The 19,440-nt window shown below is 40.5% G+C and overlaps 1 protein-coding gene across 2 annotated transcripts in view; it reads left to right on the top strand.

Moving 5' to 3' along the window:
• The window catches only part of antxr1b (ANTXR cell adhesion molecule 1b), a 36,488-nt gene extending 17,826 nt beyond the window's left edge, over positions 1 to 18,662 (top strand). The window contains exons 11-18 of one of the 2 annotated variants that reach the window (XM_089126264.1): positions 1,876 to 1,945; positions 2,870 to 3,083; positions 3,836 to 3,931; positions 4,239 to 4,283; positions 11,279 to 11,374; positions 11,483 to 11,650; positions 14,841 to 14,921; positions 17,109 to 18,662. In XM_089126264.1, coding sequence (XP_088982390.1) covers positions 1,876 to 1,945; positions 2,870 to 3,083; positions 3,836 to 3,931; positions 4,239 to 4,283; positions 11,279 to 11,374; positions 11,483 to 11,650; positions 14,841 to 14,921; positions 17,109 to 17,609 — 1,271 coding nt within the window. In that variant the 3' untranslated portion in view covers positions 17,610 to 18,662. The remainder of the gene's footprint in view (positions 1 to 1,875; positions 1,946 to 2,869; positions 3,084 to 3,835; positions 3,932 to 4,238; positions 4,284 to 11,278; positions 11,375 to 11,482; positions 11,651 to 14,840; positions 14,922 to 17,108) is intronic. The other variant, XM_039664390.2, reaches the window with a different exon arrangement.
• Positions 18,663 to 19,440: the final 778 nt, after the last annotated feature.

Genomic DNA, 19,440 nt, shown 5'->3' on the forward strand with positions numbered 1-19,440 from the left:
TGGGTCGAGAAAGGTTGGCCGCAACACTTGTAAATCAACAAACTTGCCTTGAACGCAAATTACATGTGCAACAATCACACATCTACACACCATTAAAAGACACACCATGGAAAATATTACCAGGACTTTTGGTTCAGGGTAGTAGATATTTTTAATTGTTTTGTATATGTATTGGTTTGATTAGCACGTGTTGAATGTGTTATACTAATGATACAAAAAAACATATAGGTGAACAAATTAAATTTATTTTAGGGTTATGTCGTAAATTACACTCCCCATTGTATGGCTCTTGCATTTCTGTTACATTTGGTAACTAATAAAATGGACCAATGCACAGCGCCTGGAGCTTTGGATTTATCTTGGAAGTGAATAGCTAGAAATTGGTCTGCTGCTGTGTTATTGTCTTAATGATTTCTGAGCTCTGAGCTTCTATCCTTCTTTCTCAGCTGCTGTTTTACTTTAAGAATATCAGATGGCACAGGGGAATGCAGGGCCCATCTCGCCAATGCGATTCTCGGCCAGGGTAAATGAGACTTTGGAGTCAAACATTTTCCAGTTTCTCATTTTTCATGTGGAAAATGACAAGAGGATGAAAAATTCTGCCCTTCAGTTGTAGGCTGAACCTGAATGGTAAAGAAATGCTGAATAAATGCAATGCAGATTCAGTGTTTTTCTTCTGATAAGTGGTAATTACTGGCAAGCATCTCCATACGTAGGTCCTCAAATAACTTGTACTGCACTGTTTATGCTATATAGACATGAATAATACCTTAAAGCATGCAGTTTATTGAGAAGAGGTGTGCTATTACGAGAAAATGAGCAAAACAATCCCATAGACTTACAAATTATCAGGGATTTGAGTCATATCTACAGAACAAAATATCATAGAGTCTTGAGTGTGGACACTTCTGACTTAAAACAGGGAGTCACCACCTAGCGATCACCCAAAACTGCCTAAAAACCACATAGTAACACCCTAGAAAACAAACAGGTCACTGTATCATCTTGGTGTTTAGTTCTGCATTAAGCACTGGAATATGCTCCAAATAAAAATCTATGTATTATGATATTTGTTTATTAAAAACAGCAAAAATTAAAAAACAATTGTGGAAACTACAATGACATTCATAAGTTTGGGGTTGGTAAAAAATGTTTTTAACGTTTTTGAAATAAATGTCTTATACTCACCAAGGCTGCATTTATTTGTAAAACAGTATATAAAAAATAGCTGTTTTCTATTTTTATCAAGTCTTCAGCGTCCCCTAAAGGAACATGGTTGTGGAAAAATATGGGTTGTTGGAAAAAAAAAATAATAATAATACAACTCCGCAAAGAACTCAAAAGTTTTCTGAGTGAGCGTAAAGTTTCTCTGGGGAAAGCAAATAATTTTGCGAGAAAATGCAAAAGCATTGACATATTTCTTCCTTCATTCTCTCATTTTATTTTTCCATCACATGTCCCTTTAGGAGCTTCTTAATCATTTTAATATGCTGATTCAGTGGATTTATTATTATCACTGTTCAAAGCAGTTGTGCTGCTCAATATTTTTGTGTATTTTTTTCAGAATTCTTTGATGAATTAAAAGTTTCTAAATAACATCATTTTGAAGAAAAAGAAAATTAGTAGCATTGTAAATGTTTTTACTGAAGCTTTTGGTATTTTAATGCATCCTTGCTCAATAAAAGTATAGGAATCATACTGACCCCAAACTTTTGAATGGTATTTTTTGTATAGGAATGGTATTAAGGCTGGTTTAGATTGGTTTATATGTTGAGCTGCCGTAAATTATCCACATGGTAAAATGAAACCGAATCACTGAAATCAACCCTAAGGGCACTTGCCAAGCTGCTTCTTGTCTTGTGTGTTATTCTTCAGTGAAGAGGCCTCTGGTAGTTGAAGACACGTACCTGCTCTGCCCAGCGCCTGTACTGAAGGAGGAGGGAACGTAAGTGTTGCTGGAAACTGTCTTCAGCTGAAGCAAATAAAGCTAGAATGGAAAGAGAAACACACAAGCCAAGAAACAAATTCAAACATAGGACAGAAAGACGCCCAGCTCTCTTAAAGGCATTCTTATTCCAGGCTTTTTAGCTTATGAAGCATTGTAAAACATCTTTATAATTTTATATGTAGCTTATTGTAGAGTATAAATCTATTAATTGAAATCAAATTTAAACAATACATGCGTCACGTTATAATTTACAATGGAAACAGCAAAAGGAAGTCCCTGCATAACCCATCATACTTTATTCTATTGTATTACATTTTTTTTATATTTGTTATTTATTATATACATTACATAAACATTCATCACAGTTTCCACAGAAGATTAAGCAGCAAATCAGCATATTAGAATGATTTCAGAAGGATCGGATTAAGGAAATTTTAATAATATTTCACAGAATTACGCTTTTTTAATGTAAGTGTAATATCATACAAATGGAGCATTTTTAACTTTTCACCGATCCCAGGGATAATACTTTATAATACATTTAGTACCTTAGTACGTTTTAGTAAACATTAACAAACACTTTTTCAAACGTCTAGATATTTGAATATCTAACTAATGATGATCCATTTGGCATTATATAATGTTTATTAATGATTTGTGAAGTTATTATAAAGTTTTACCACCCCAGGAATAAAAGAGGTGTATATATGTATATACCCACATTACCTTTTATTATTATTATTATTATTATTATTAAGCATGAAGTTATTTAATTTTAAGGCAATGGTTTCCTTTTTTTTAAGTTAAGTCAACTGATCACTATTTACAATATTTAAATATGAAAGCCAAATATTTCATAAAAGAACTTTAAATAAAGAACAAAACAAGTCAGATATTTGTGTCTCTCTTTTGCCTTCATAGGTCTGCCTCCCTCCATGTCAGTATGAACAATGGCCTGAGTTTTATCTCCAGTTCTGTGACCATCACGACCGTCAGCTGTGTGAGTACAGTAACCCTGCAGTGCAGCAGTGTCAAGCCCACTACCACTGTTACAATGGGCAGAGCCACTCCCAGTACCACTACACTGGGCAGTTCCTCTAGCTCAGCTCCATCTTCAGTCTACCCTCTGAACACAGTCAGTATATTCTGTCCTTCTTGCCCTCTCTAAAAACCAACGCTCCTCTGGTGGGGTGCCTTTCCAACACTGGTGGACTGCAGCATATTTGCTGCGAGACAGAGGGCCATTGTTAAGGTGTTGAATGTGTGATCTCACGAAAACATTTCCATGTCACATTTCACCTAAAACCAGAAGATAAATAGATAAATAAATATGTATATATATTTTGCTTTGTAACATAGTTTTTTTTTTTTTTACTCTGAAAGGTGATACTCATAATCTTATTACTGTAATACAGTGATTTTTAAAAATCAGTTAATATACTTTACAATTGAAGAATTGAATTATCTAATTGCATTAGTTAAAAATTATTACAATAATTAAGAAAATAATGTCAAAGTAAAAAAAAAAACGGTCAGGAAATAGGCTTCATTTTCATTTCCAAGCAAAATATAAGCTCTCATTTCTTTTCTTTGATTTTGCGGTGAAATGTGACTGAAATGTTTTTTAAAGGTTTCGTGAGATACTATATTTAACTTCAGACAGGGTTCCAGGTTTAGCCACTCACACAGAGATCCAGATACTGTTTAAAAAAATCTCCTTGCATAAATTCCTATTAATATTCTCTCCCTAAACTCCATTACAACGCAAACTTTTAAGTGGAACCCCATCCAGAAGGGTTTGAGTGTGGCATGAGGAAGATTATTTAATGTTTATTTCCTTTGGACCATAAACCTCCCCTGGATCTGTGTCTCTGCTCTGTCCATCAGACCGACGGGACGTTCTTGGCCATAGCGCTGCTGATACTGCTGCTGATGATCGCTATGGCCACACTCTGGTGGTTTTGGCCCCTCTGTTGCACCGTGGTAAGTCTCACACTGAAGCCCCTCATCTCAGCTTTCTTTTTCAGAAGTTACACCAACCGGAGGCTAAAATCCAGTCATTACTGTGCTGAAAAGTGATTTTCAAGCAGTTTTTGAGCCTATAATCTCTCTTCTGAAGTGGAGATGAATGTGAAATTTTGAGCCATGGAAAAAGTATTGCTAAGAAGTGAGATGGGATAAAAAGAAATAAGTTTTTAAAAAATGACATTTTGCATTAAGATCTAATTTCCATTCCTTCAAAGAAGATTCCTGTGACATGTAAAAAACTGTTTCTTTTCATTTGCAACAGATCGTCCATGAGCCACCGCCACCACACGTGATGGACGACAGTTCGGTAAGAGGTGCTTTCTTTTGGTTTTGGTTTTTCTTCCATGTTTTTCAGAGTCCTGAACGATGTCAAGATCATATACTGCAGTCAGCAGTTGGGAGTCTAGTGTGAAAAATCTGATTTTAAGTCCATCTCTTGACCTTCACTTGGGTAATTTAGTTACTTAGAGGGATGGTTCATCCAAAAACTAAATAATGAGGGTGTCATTATTTATACATTATTTGAACCATGTACCTCTCTTGCTTCTGTGGAAATCAAAAAGGAAGTAATTTAGGAATATATCCAGGCTGTTATTAACATGAAAAATGGATAGTAACTGGAGCTGCTAAAGTGATTGTTCACCCAAAAATGAAAATCCAGTCATCATTTACTCACCCTCAAGTTGTTCCAAACCTGTATGAGTTTCTTTCTTCTGCTGCTGCAACGTGATCTCATGAGAATACGTATGTATTTGTACGTAAAGTGTTGTTCTATCATACGTATATATAATTGCGTTTTATATGCGCAGAAACGTATAATACTGACGTATTTACAGTACTAATACGTAAAATATTTACGTATTGACACCACAAAAACGTAATTTATTTACGTATGAACAAATCCACCGACGTACACATTTGTACGTATCACAATTTATGCTTATTACGTAATTACAAGTTTTCAGTCGCATTTATTGATACAATACTCATAAATATTAACATTTTGCTCGTTTCGCCTGCATGGTGTTAAACAATACACTATAAAACCTTAAAAATACATTCTTTAACGTTACTCGTTCAACCATTGAGACACATAAAGCGTTTTCTCCTATAAAACACAACAAAAATTCACAAAAGACATTAATTTTATTAGTTTGATGTAATCCAAATCTTTAGAATCCAGTTGTTTGCAAGAATCAACTCCTAATTCAGCCTCTTATCCAGTCGCGATCTCTCCATTCTCAGCAGTGACCGTACATGTCATTCAAAACCCGCGCTGGTGATGAATTCAAATTCAAAAATTGCGCCCTTGAGAAGCGATACGTCATGTTTTACGGCAGTGATATCAAACGTTCATTGGCTCTTCCCTGCTTCGTCACAGTTTGCGACATGAAGTACTGTGACGGTTGGTTAGTTTAGTTAATTTGAAATGGAGAAGCGCGAGCCGCGAACTGAAGCCGGATTAACATTTTCATTAGTAATTTAATTTCTGCTCTGTAATTTACTTCGTACAAAACTATTACAATACTGCCAGAGAGAAGACTGCGACTGCAACGCTTCATCATGTGAACGGCTTTTGGTATCGGTTTTGACATTTTCGCAATAAATAAATTATTGTGATTATACTTGTCTGTTAGTTATGTTTTTCTTCATAATTGTAGTTTGTTAGTTTTAAGGAATTGTTATGGGTAGGTTTAGGGGTAGGAGTAGGATTGGTGGCTCAAAATATATTTTAATGCTATATTGTTAATAAAACTGCCCTTTCCTAACACATCTGTCTGTTACGTGTTATCTTTTTTTTATATTAAGTATTGAGAGTAAGGAGTCACGTGCCGATTTGGGCGGGGTCTGAGCCGGTCAGCCATTTTGGGAGGATACACTATCGGTTGCCAGGGGCAACGCCTTCAGATCTACACAGAGGCGCAACTAAATATGCTAGAAATAGCGAGAGAGAGACAGCACAGCGCAGTATTTGTTTACATTTTAGCGATACACGGCAGTGTCTTTGGAAGATATGGAGAAAGAAGAGAAATGAAGTGGTTCTATAACAATGCTAGCCAGCTTTATTTAGAGAAACTAAAGCACTATTACCATAAACCAGGTGCTTGACTATGTCAGGGTGTGAGAAAGACGGTAGTGCTCCGGGTCTTTCGTCCATTCTGTAGCAGGTCGTACGAGTCCTACTGTATGTTGATGTCAAGTAGTTTCTCTAAATAACGCTGCTTAGTGTTGTTATGTAGTCTCTCCCGATAGAGACCCTCTCCTTTTGCTTCATTTATTCCCAAGAAAGTGTGCCTTATCGCAAAAATGCAAATAAATATCAATCTGCACTCCTTCTCTGTCGCTATTTCTCTTAGTCTCATGGTCGAAGTAACCATGACAACGGATAGCGTGTCCTCCCAAAATGGCGGATCCCTCCCACAATGCACCGCAGAGTAATACGCGTGACGTCACCTCCTCATTCTCAATAAAATGGGTATGTTTAGGTTTGGGATTAGGGTTACGGGATCTTACATTTATCTATAAAATGGTAAAAAGGGAAATTATACAGATATCTTTATGATATAGAATATACGTAAATAGTTTATGTTTTGTAGCTGTAAAAACGTAATAATGTTACGTTTAAATGTTGCAGATACGTCTATATTATACGTTTCAGCATCTATCCAAACGTACTAAAAAGTACGTTTTCTATCTATGCAAAAACGTAAAATACCTACGTATTAACAATGAGACCAGGCTGGCTGAACACAAAAGAAGATATTTTGAAGAATGTGAGTAACCAACAGTTTATGGGCCTATTTTTTTCAATACTATGGAATTCAATAGGGCTAGTCATCTGAAGCAGGTTTATTATACTTAAACGAAATCTAAAACCACAAGAATCATTTTTGTTGCTTGAATAAAATATAATTTTACTGAAATAACTCTGGTCTGAAGCCATGCGATAGCTTTGTGTAAAACAGACCTATTTCACATTTCGAACAGCTCGAATTAGATTTGAGAGCCTAGCAAATTCTAGCAAATACCGTAATCAATTATATTGAATGTAGATTTTCAATGCCATGCCTTGCTGTTTTGGTAGGAGCCACAGTGTATTCTCATCATGAAAGCTTTTTCCTCCAACAAAATTTCTTCAGAGGGATTTGCTTGTGACGCCAGCTGACATTTGTTCCAAAGATTTGCTCAGCAAAGTTTTCACAGATGTGGTCCCGGGTGCCAAACTTATAATGACAAAAGACAGAAAGTGTCAGAAAAATCATGTGATTTAAGGTCTCGAATTTTCAAAGAAAATTCACCCTGTGATGTTGATGAATTTTAATGATTTCCCCCCTTTTGGACTAGGATAAATGTAAACATCTGGTGACGACATGACAAAGAGCAGTTCCACTGGAATTTTTGTTGCATACTACCTTTTCAAGTTTATGAATTTTTGAGAACAATTTAATCGTCCATAGCACATTTCAACCTGGACACGTTGTAAGTCTTCCTCTTTCCAAGTCTCAGATTTCTCCTTCAAAACAGGAAATTCCACAAGCTTAAAGCCGGTCTTGCAGTGTCTGAGGTAACAGTCTGCAGTGGAAGTATAAACTGATCCCTTATCCCTGCTCTCAGGGTCATCACTGCGAAATTGATATCTTTTTACCTCAGAAGATCAACTGTGCTGTACTAGGGATGGGTCATGATGGTTGAAAACAATTCACACATATATATTAACTATTGTTCAAAAGTTTGGTGTCAGAATTTTTATTCTAAGATTAACTGAATGGTGTTTATATTTAGCAAGGACGCGTTGAATTGATAGATGGTGAGATTGAATACATTTACTGTACAGTTTTATAAAATATTTCGATTTCTAAAACTTCTGTTCTTTTGAACTTTCTGTTCATTAAAAAAATCCTAGAAGTAATTGGGTTTACACAAAAAAAAAATATATTAACTGTTTTTAACATTGATAACAACCAAATCAGCATTTTCTAATGATTTCTGAAGGATCATGTGACATTGAAGACTGGAGTAATGATACTGAAAATTCAGCTTCAATCACAAGAACAAATCTGTCACAGTCTGCCGTCTTCACCTGTCTGTCCCGTCATCTGCACTACACTTCCCAGGATCCTCTTGTCTCCACACCTGAACTCACTCCCTCATCAGCCTCCCGTTCAGCGTGCTGTTTCATCTGTTTCACCTGTTTGCACCTCATTAGTCCTGATTCCTCTGTGTATTTAGTTCTCCCTCCTTCAGTCTGTCTTGGTCGGTCAATGTTAATGTTACCCTGTGTTCCGCCTGCCTGTATCCTGTTTATTTGTGATTAAACCTTTTGTATTGGAGCTTTTTGGACTCGGCCTGTTCGTCTGCCTGCACCCACCCCGTGACAGATTGACTGACCCCAAAGAATCATGGACGCCGTGACTTTTCTGGGGATCCTCCACCCAATTCGGCGGCCCCGTTTGGTTCTTGTCCCCAGAAAGCCGGCGCTCCACGTCAGCCCTGCAAAGCTCGAGCTCTCCTCTCCGCTGGTTCCGTCCAGCCCCGCCGAGCTCGAGCTCTCCTTTTCGCTGGTTCCGTCCAGCCTCGCCGTGCCCGAGCTCTCTTCTCCGCTGGTTCCATCCAGCCTCGCCGAGCTCTCCTCTCCGCTGGTTCCGTCCAGCCTCGCCGAGCTCTCCTCTCCGCTGGTTCCGTCCAGCCTCGCCGAGCTCTCCTCTCCGCTGGTTCCGTCCAGCCTCGCCGAGCCCGAGCTCTACTCTCCGCTGGTTCCGTCCAGCCCCGCCGAGCCCAAGCTCTCCTCTTCGCTGGTTCCGTCCAGCCCCGTCCAGCCCGCGCCAGAGACCGTCCAGACCGTCCAGCCAAAGACCGTCCAGACCGTCCAGCCAAAGACCGTCCAGACCGTCCAGCTGGAGACCGTCCAGACCGTCCAGCCAGAGACCGTCCAGATCGTCCAGCCAGAGACCGTCCAGAGACCGTCCAGACCGTCCAGCCAAAGACCGTCCAGCCGGAGACCGTCCAGCCAGAGACCGTCCAGCCAGAGACCGTCCAGACCGTCCAGCCAAAGACCGTCCAGCCGGAGACCGTCCAGACCGTCCAGCCGGAGACCGTCCAGACCGTCCAGCCTGAGGCCGTCCAGACCGTCCAGCCAGAGACCAGGATCCCACCCAGCCTCCCTCGCCCACCTCCTCTCACCTGCCCTCCGTTTACTCTTCTGCTCTCCAGTCCCCCGAAACCTGCCTGGCCATGGGATCCTCAGTTTTCGCCTCCTACCTCCTCCACAGAGACACTTCCTCGGCCCCCGGTCCCATCGGCTCCCCCGTGGTTCTACCTCCCTCAGCTCCTCCATGACCCCTCTGTCCACCAGCTCGTCCAGGCTCCCTCGCCCCTCTGGATTCCCTTCGGTCCCTCATCACCCGTCCTTCACCTCTGGACTTCCATTTGTTTGCCTTGCCCCGTCATTTCACCCCCCTGCTTCAGTTGGATTCTTCACTCCCTCCAGTCACCCATCGGCCCTCACTCCCTCTGTCCTCACCGTGTCCCTCTGTACCCCTGTCATCACTTCAGTCACCAGAGCCTGCGGTGTCCCCATGTTCCCACGGTCCCTCATCAGCTCCTCACGTCGTCAGTCCCTCAGCTTCACCCTGGTATCCTCTCCCATCTGCTCCGCCCCTGTCAGTCGGCCCCCTGGTGTTGTCAGCCCCGCTTTCATCGGCTCCACCAGGGGTCCTCCCTCCTTCTGCTCCGCCCTGGTCTCTCCCTCCATCTGCTCCGCCCTGGTCTCGCCCTCCATCTGCTCCGCCCTGGTCTCTCCCTCAGCCTGCTCCGCCCTGGCCACGCCCTCAGCCTGCTCCGCCCTGGCCACGCCCTCAGCCTGCTCCGCCCTGGCCACGCCCTCATCCTGCTTCGCCCTGGCCACGCCCTCATCCTGCTCCGCCCTGGGGGGGCTTCTCCCTCCTGACCACGCCCTCCACAGCCTCCAGGGCGCCCACCCCCCTCCCCATTGATGTTACGGCGTGAGGCCACGCCTACCGGGAGGGGGGAGTGAAGTCACAGTCTGCCGTCTTCACCTGTCTGTCCCGTCATCTGCACTACACTTCCCAGGATCCTCTTGTCTCCACACCTGAACTCACTCCCTCATCAGCCTCCCGTTCAGCGTCCTGTTTCATCTGTTTCACCTGTTTGCACCTCATTAGTCCTGATTCCTCTGTGTATTTAGTTCTCCCTCCTTCAGTCTGTCTTGGTCGGTCAATGTTAATGTTACCCTGTGTTCCGCCTGCCTGTATCCTGTTTATTTGTGATTAAACCTTTTGTATTGGAGCTTTTTGGACTCGGCCTGTTCGTCTGCCTGCACCCACCCCGTGACAAAATCACACTTTAAAATATATTTAAAAAGAAGACTTTATTTATATATATATATAAAAAAAAAAATCTTACTGACCCCAAACTTAACACATTTTCTATTTTTTTCCAAATGCTGTGATTCATCCATTAGTCAAGACAGTAAAATTAAAATGCAATTTAAAAAATGTTTATTTATTATTTAAAAATTTAAACCCAGAAGACAGTGTTTAAGATAAAGTTGTGGATCATTACCGGATTGCCAAAAGTTTCAGCAGAGGGTAATACTCAAAATAAAAAATATGAAAACAGTTCTTCTAAGAGAGTTCGTCCTCCCAGGCTCATTAAACCAGTTGCAGTCAGACTGCAAGGAAACATATGGAAATTCAATTCTGTCTGATTTCTTATGAGCCAAGAAATTCAGATAGATGACAGGAAGGTATAGGCTGACATCATTTCCTGGGGTGCTTGGAAAGGATTATTTTAACATGGTCTTGAACTCAAAGTGCATTTCAGTTCATGAAAATAAATAGTTACTTTGTTCTTGTTGCGCGCTTAGCATAATCAAATCAAACAAAAGACGCATTCATTTGTAATTGGCGTGTCCAAACACTTCAAATGATCTCTTTAATGCCTAATAACTGGGTCAGTCTGGCTGGTTAGCGTAAGCCACTCAGCCCCAGCTGCTAGATGAAGTCCTACACCATATATGCAAAAATCATCTTTTTCTATTATCTTTCCATGAATTTTTTTAAGTAATGGAAAATATTTCACTATATTCTTGTAGATGTTTTAAATTGACAATGACCATTTTTAAGTTAGCAGAAGTTAATATGGAATTAAAATCAACTATTTATTTACTATTTATTTTACACAGAGATGCATTTTCACAATCCAACCAATCAATCAAGTTCTGTTCAACATTTCTCAATGAGTAATTCACGACAATTTTAATAAGAATGTTTTTCTCTAAAGGATGAAGAGGATGAAGGTTTCCCAAAGAAGAAGTGGCCAACAGTGGATGCTTCGTACTACGGTGGGAGAGGAGTTGGTGGCATCAAAAGAATGGAAGTAAGTCAAGGATGTTTGCAAAGAAAAGAACATCTTGTATTCGCTCTGGTGATACGAATGTGTATGTGTGTGTGTGTGTGTGTGTGTGTGTGTCCGTCACATTTCCAGGTGCGCTGGGGAGATAAGGGATCCACTGATGAAGGAGCCAAACTGGAGAAGGCCAAGAATGCGTGGGTGAAAATGCCTGAGCAAGAGTTTGAGTTTCCCCCCACACGGACTCTAAACAACGGCATGCGAAAACCAATCTCACCTCAGAAGTGGTACTCCCCTATCAAGGTAGATCTGTTTAAGTCAGAGGTTTTGTTTGTCACATTAAAAGTTGAAGCCACACCTCCTCCAAAACATATGAACACACACAGCTGAGTCTTCAACCACCACGGGACGAGAGACAAAATAAACTCTCAAAGTAGAAAATCACGGGTTGCCATCTCATAAGCATAGTACAACATGGCGTGAACGCATCATAAGCTTGTTGTTTTAGTTCAGGAGGAATAGTAAAATGCGGCTGTTCTTTCAGTTGTGGCGCTCTTGTCTATCCATAGCATGTAACACGCTGATGGTGTGTGATGTCTGCATGAGCAGGTGCACGGAGGTATGGAGAATAAATACATATGTTGACAGGCAGGTACAACATCGCATCATTGCATTCAGACCGAATGTAATGATTGGACGAACATTTTTTTGGTCCTGAAACTTCCACAGAAGATATTTGAACATGTTTTAATATTACATGACTGCTACTATTATTGACTGCTATCAGGATGTGAAGAGAGTTTCAACCAGTATGACAAAAAGTGTTTATAAAAAAAATACCCTACCTTTAACTAAGCTATTACCTCAGTTAACTTAATGAGATAACCAATAAAACAGTCTGAAAGCAATGAAAAAAAATCTTCTGAAAAAAAAGGTTAAATAATGAAATATTTGATGACAGTTTATTGACAAATCTTTTTACATCAGTCAAACAAGTCTACTAATATATGTTATAAAATATAGATATTTAAAATGTATATGGATTTTTTAATCTATTTTGTTAGTCATTTGATAGATCCATAAAAATGTATTGTGACACATTATGGTGTTCCCCACCAGACGTTTTTTACTTTTTATACCAACAGATGAATTCATTCACACAAAATGATATATTCCTATTTTCATTTATTTTTTATACCAAATTTTAATTCTTGATTCACCATGTTTTGCTGGTGAACAGGATTGCATTGTTGGCCAACTAGTGACCAGAACCAAAGCAGCTCTAACCAGCTTGGACCAGAAATAAAATTCAAATTTGGTCTAGGGATGGCATTATAAAAGGTAAAAGGGATGGCATTGTAAAAGGTACCTTTTACGAAGCCAAAATATTTTCAAATCCCAGTGTGTCCTCACAAAAACACATCACACAACAGCTATGGATGACCCAGTACCGTGTCATGCTTACGCTATGCTCATCTGGTGGACAACAAATAAAGTGGCCAAGGTATGGAAGACTGGAAGGAGCTCCAAAGAAGCGACGTGCTGTTGTGGTGGCCTCGGCCAGTCCGGGAAGAGGTTCATGCATTGTTTCATAATGTCTCTGTCAGATGGAAGGGGAGGGTTGATATAAACCAGACGCTGAACCAAGCTGAACCCAAGAGAGATGAGCTTTGCTTGCAGAGCTGGTCTGTTTCCCAACAAAACAAACTCATTTTCTCTTTCTCTTCCACCTTCTTTCCTCAGGATTATGTTGGGTGACAGTTCACTCTGAGAGGCAGAGATTAAACACTCATACAGGTTGAGAAAAATGAAGACAAACTTCAATGTGTGTGATTCTGCACGAAATTCACTTTCAGTTTAGTCTCCATTGAAGCCCACAGCTCTGTGAAATGTTATCCAGGGCAGCGTGAGGCAAATGTTACTAATAACTGTTTCTAAGAGAAAATTATTTACTGTACCTCAGTACAGTATTATTGGTGTCAATATTATTGGTGGTTTCAACAGCCAATCCTCTATTGAGATATATTAAAATATTTGGATGTTTTGTCATAATGCCATTTGACATAATTGTCACAACCGCAGTATGTCTTCGCTGAGGAGCCGAGACTGAACTCAGGCATCTACCCAGCGGTACAGCCAAAGTGGCAAGGAGACGTAACGTCTCCGTTCCCTACTCAGGGAACGAGGGTTACATCCGTAACCGAGATGTTCCCTTTCGTAGTCACTCCGAGTTACGTCAGGAGTGACGGAGAATGGGGGTCTGTGCCATCACGCCATCTTCAAGCTGTCTTCCAGTGCCCTGCGAACCCACCGGTCTTCTTGGGGACAATGAAGTAGGGGCTGTAAAACCCGGACCTCAACTCGGCTGGAGGGACCGTCTCGATTGCACCCTTCGCCAGCAGGGTCGCAATCTCCGCTCTCATGACCGGGGCATTGCCACCGACCATAGTGGAGCGAACTCCCCTGAAATGGGGAGGAGACAGTGCGAACTGAATCGCATAGCCGAATCTGATCGTTCTGTTGACCCAGCGGGACAGACCGGGGAGCTCTAGCCAAGCTGCCAGGAACTGAACAAGCGGGGTCATGCGAACCACAGACGTCCCCCCCGGAGGGGCAGTGGGACGGGGAGACCGGCATTCGTCCAGGAGTTACTCCGTGCGGATGCACAGTCGAGCCCCGTTCCCCGACAGAAGAGACCAGGGAAGGACCAGCATTCCATAGACGACGAGAACCTAGAGGCTTTGGATGGGTGCTTAGGAGTCCCTAAGTCCCTTTCATGCCATTGGCTTGTTATTAAATACTCGAAGAGGATTGGCTTTCTATGCGAAACCCCCATTCTCTGTCACTCCTGACGTAACTCGGAGTGACTACGAAAGGGAGCAAGACATGTTCCTTGGACACACACACTGGCCACCAACAAAGGCAAATGTTGTTGAAGATTTATTAGTTTAATTGTAAATTTATCAATTTGAAAAGTAATATTTTATTATTATTAAAAACATTGATACTTGATATATTTTTATTTGTCCAGCACTTCTAGTGAATATATGAGAAAAGTAACCGGTAAAATTCAGTCTGCTACATCCTAAGCAGTTTATTTTACTGCCAAATAATGAGAAACTTTACATGTTGAAAAGTGAAGAGTCAGTCAATCAGATGTTCCAATTATACACTCCAATTAGATGTTCCATTTTTGGGAACATAAATTTTTTTCTCATTGCTTTTCCACTTATACAGAGGCATATTTCTTTGATTCAGACAGGAAATTAGAAACTTGGCAATTAACACTCAATAACTTGTCTATAACATACTATAAAATAAATCTAAATGAAGTACCTTGGTCCTCTGTCTCTTAGCTTAGCTTTGGGTAGTCAGATTACCCTGACAATCACTTTTGCATTGTTGATGAATTGTGCTTTGCAGTTTGAATTTCCCAGCAGCACGCTCTGAAGTGTTGATCTCCTTGAATGGCTGTTGTGTTTGAATCTTTCAGGGGAAACTGGATGCCCTGTGGGTGTGGCTTAGGAGAGGATATGACCGTGTATCCGTGATGAGACCTCAACCTGGAGAGAAGGTGATAAATAGTGTCATGCATTAAACAAATGTTCCATAAAATTGCAGACAGTTTGTGGCATACACATATACAGTATATACCTAAAGGATTATTAGGAACACCTGTTCAATTTCTCATTAATGCAATGCAATCTAAACAACCAATAACATGGCAGTTGCTTCAATGCATTTAGGGGTGTGGTCCTGGTCAAGACAATCTCCTGAACTCCAAACTGAATGTCAGAATGGGAAATAATGGTGATTTAAGCCATTTTGAACGTGGCATGGTTGTTGTGTCCAGACGAGTATTTCACAATCTGCTGTATCCAGTGTGCCGGAGACCACTCATCTCCACTACAAATAGGAAAAAGAGGCTACAATTTGTAAGACCTCACCAAAATTTGACAGTTGATAACTGAAAAAATGTTGCCTGGTCTGATGAGTCTCGATTTCTGTTGAGACATTCAGATGGCAGAATTTGGCGTAAACAGAATGAGAACATGGATCAATCATGCCTTGTTACCACTGTGGAGGCTGGTGGTGGTGGTGTAATGGTGTGGGGGATGTTTATGCCATATGGGCATCGTTTAAATGCCACAGCCTACCTGAGCATTGTTTCTGACCATGTCCATCCCTTTATGGCCACCATGTACCCATCCTCTGATGGCTACTTCCAGCAGGATAATGCACCAGCAATGTCACAAAGCTTGAATCATTTCAAATTGGTTTCTTGAACATGACAATGAGTTCACTGTACTAAAATGGGCCCCAAAGTCACCAGATCTCAACCCAAAAGAGCATCTTTGGGATATGATGGAACAGGAGCTTCGTGCCCTGGATGTGCATCCCATAAATCTCCATCAACTGCAAGATGCTATCCTATCAATATGGGCCAACATTTCTAAAGAATGCTTTCAGCACCTTGTTGAATCAATGCCAAGTAGAATCAAAGCTGTTATAAAGGTGAAAGGGGGTCAAACACAGTATTAGTATGGTGTTCCTAATAATCCTTTAGGTGAGTTTATATTAAGGGTGTAACAATATATCTTTTGAGTATCAATACATTTGTATTCTGGTGTCACCATTGCCCTGTGCATTGGGTTACCAGCATCAAGTCCTAGCCTATTCATTTACACCCACAATGTAATATAAAATTTCATGAATCGTGACATGAGAGTATCCTTACACCCTACTCAGCTGTGATTATTGTTGATGTCTATGACAATTTTTTTTAACGTTGTGTAGAAAAACACTACATTAAAAGGCAGAATCTGTTTCTACATAAGGGGGTTATAGTAGTTAATGCCCAGAAAAGCAGACCTCTGGGTTTTTCCAGAATCTATTCTTGTTAAAAATGTTGCAGGCAGATTGTAAGGATCACGTGAAAAACAATGTGAGTTATATTGAGGATGAAAGGAGGCCAGCTGTTAGCAATAAGTGCAGTCAGAAACAGAGGCAGAGTGAAAGTACTCAGAACTCTGGCATTGGTTCAGACCAATAGGACCAGTCTGCTAATATTCCTCCTGCCTAAAGGAATGCACCATAGTCTGCTTAAAGCATCAACCACCCTCCCCTTTCCCTCAGAGGAATGCACAGTGGGGAGTTTTAGGGTGTCTGATCTGCTGTGGTAAATAGAACAAGAATGCTGGACAGAAATCAAATGGCCTTTAAAATGAAAGCAATTGGCCTAAATCTTCACAGGGAAAGAGCTTCTGTTGATATTTTAAAGCATTATTAAACTGCACTGAACCATATTACACAAAACTGGGCTAAATTCATCCCACGAATGCCATCTTTATTATTCAGAGCAACACTCTTTTCCTTGGTCTTTTAAAATAAGAGTTTGATGTACTAAAAACGTGCTTTGGATAGTAATAGTGCAAAAACAGCTTATTCTGATGTTAGAAAACAGAAACTATTAATATATGCTACCGTTCAAAAGTTTGTGGTTGGTAATATTTTTTTTAATGTTTTTGAAAAGGCTCTTCTGCTCACCAAGGCTGCATTTATTTGATGAAAATTATAAACATTATAAATATTTCACTGTGAATTTTGCTCAATTTAATGTGTCCTTGAGGAATCAAAATATTAATTTCTTTTAAAAAACAACTACTGACTCTTTTTAGGTTTTCAGAAGCTTAGCACACCCACGTGTAAAAACATATAAAAGCTTTTATAAATTTATTTTTACATTTTTTTTACTTTCTAGGGTCGCTGTATGAAATTCACCCGTATGAAATCCTGCCCACCTCCTCAATACCCGCTTTACAACAACCCCTCGAGCCACATCTACAGCCTCCCCCATAGCAGATGCCCTCCTGTCCCACAGGGCACCCTGCCACCCACCCCACGATGCTCCGCCCACTCTCCCACCTCCACCCTGCCCCCTTTGCCATCAACCCCGCCCCCAACATTCATAACCCCTCCCCCTTACACACCACCTCCAACCAGAGCTCTTCCTTCTACCAGTCTGAGTATCAATGTGACTCTGCCTCCTCCTACCACACAACCCTCATCACCCAGCACCTTGACTCCGCCCCCTCAGGCAGCTCCGCCCGGGCGAGCCCTGCCCCCTTCTCCTCCCACCCCGCCCTCGTCACCCAGCACATTGACTCCGCCCCCTCAAGCAGCTCCACCTGGGCGAGCCCCGCCCCCTTCTCGTCCACCTCCACGCCCAGACCCCGAGGACCCACAGTTCTACCAAGACTGAGTAGATCCAAGAGATTTGCACAAGAAAAACTGCTGGTTATGCTGGTGGCAAAAACTGAGACCAGGAATTTTCCAGGAAGAGAAAGGATGGAGCAGCACGATTATTCCAACTAGCATGGCAGTGACTGTATTGCACACTTTATTCTGATTGGTTGACAAACATCCAAGTTTGTCATAACAAACAAAGTTTGTTAACTTTCAGAATCACCTTGCCATGTTCGTTATTTTGTTTCAAATGAACAAAAACACCAAAGAGAGTCATTGACTCTCATTGACAGTCATTGACAGAGGGTTAACACGAAGCAAATCGGATACAAATCATAAACATTTGAATAAAAATAAAAAAATCCATGGAATGCATAGTTATTTGAACAACTGAGAAATATATACACATCAGCATGTGTTATGGTGTTTTCAAACTGAATATTTGATGATAGACCATTAAATACTTGAAGACTATTCGGCAGTCTGTTGACAATTATTTGGTAAAAAAGTAGCCATATTCTACTGTCTTCATTATTAGTAAAAATTATCATGTTCATGTTTGATGTTCATTTTTGAGCTTTGATCCCTTTTGAATAGGTCATCTGCAGATAAAACCTACAAGTGACTGCAGCAATGGAAGGGAACACTGGAAATGTGTGGCTCAAACATGTTAACTTTCTTTTGGGTTCAGTTTTTGTCAATTTCCAATGTTTGAGGAACAAAGCCGGCCGTTATTTTGTATATATATATGAATGGTTTCCAAACAGCTGTGCTAAGAATAGATCAATCTTCATGAGTAAAAATACATGAAAAAAGAAAAGAAAACGAATTCTTTAATTTAAATGTTGTCTTTTGTTCTGTTGTTTGCCAGTGATGCATTTAAAGGGATAGTTCATTGAAAAGTGAAAAATTTGTCATTATTTACTCACCCTTAAGGATGAGTACTCACAAATGAAGGATGTCCAGGATACACTTTTCCGTGAATTTCTTATATTTCCCAGTATATTCTGCTAAAGAAAATGACACAAGTTAGAAACAGTGTGATAATGAATAAAACGATCACAATGTATAATTACTCTGCAAACTATTCATTCAAGCATATGGCAGAATTTTGCCGTTTGAACTATTCTTTTTTTTTTTTTTACTTAATGTTTTTTTTATTTCTCATGCTGGGTTGAAAGTTTGTGTTTGAGCTGTTGCAGATCTTCATTGTGTGTCAGGCAATTATTTGTAAACGAAGAGCATGTTTTTTACACGCTTCAATTAAATGTTGGAATTTGTATTTCAGCGTCTTACATTTGGGTCAGCATCATTTATAAGGGCTATCAAGAAATTCAGCAAAATAGTGTGTTTTAAATGGCTTTTGGGGAGTATAAAAATTACAACTTAGACCATACACACTGTTGATAAAGGGAACACTCAACTTGAGTCACATGTCTGCAAATCAAATTTCCAGAACTGGTACTGAATCAGCTTTATGAACCGCAGTCAGTTCATTCTTTGTAATGATTACACACTTATGGATTATGGATTTATATTTGAATGCTACAGTACAGTGTTCCTACAGGAAATGTATAATTCATGTGCCTCCTGTTGAGACAAGCAACTCCGATATAAAATATGAAGCATGGTTATTTGTAATTCATGAAACTCAAGGTCCCTTTGAAGGTTCTATAAATCCAGCATAAAGTCAACCTGAAATTAAATGGTAAAATTGTAAAAAAAAAAATGGTAAATGGACTGCATTTATGTAGCGCTTTCACAGACCCAATGGCAACCAAAATGCTTTATATTTTGCCTCACATTCACTCACTCATTCATACACCGACGGCATCAGCCATGCAAGG

Source organism: Pimephales promelas, chromosome 23 (assembly GCF_988280905.1).
Source record: "Pimephales promelas chromosome 23, fPimPro1.hap1.1, whole genome shotgun sequence".
Taxonomy (NCBI): Eukaryota; Metazoa; Chordata; class Actinopteri; order Cypriniformes; family Leuciscidae; genus Pimephales; species Pimephales promelas.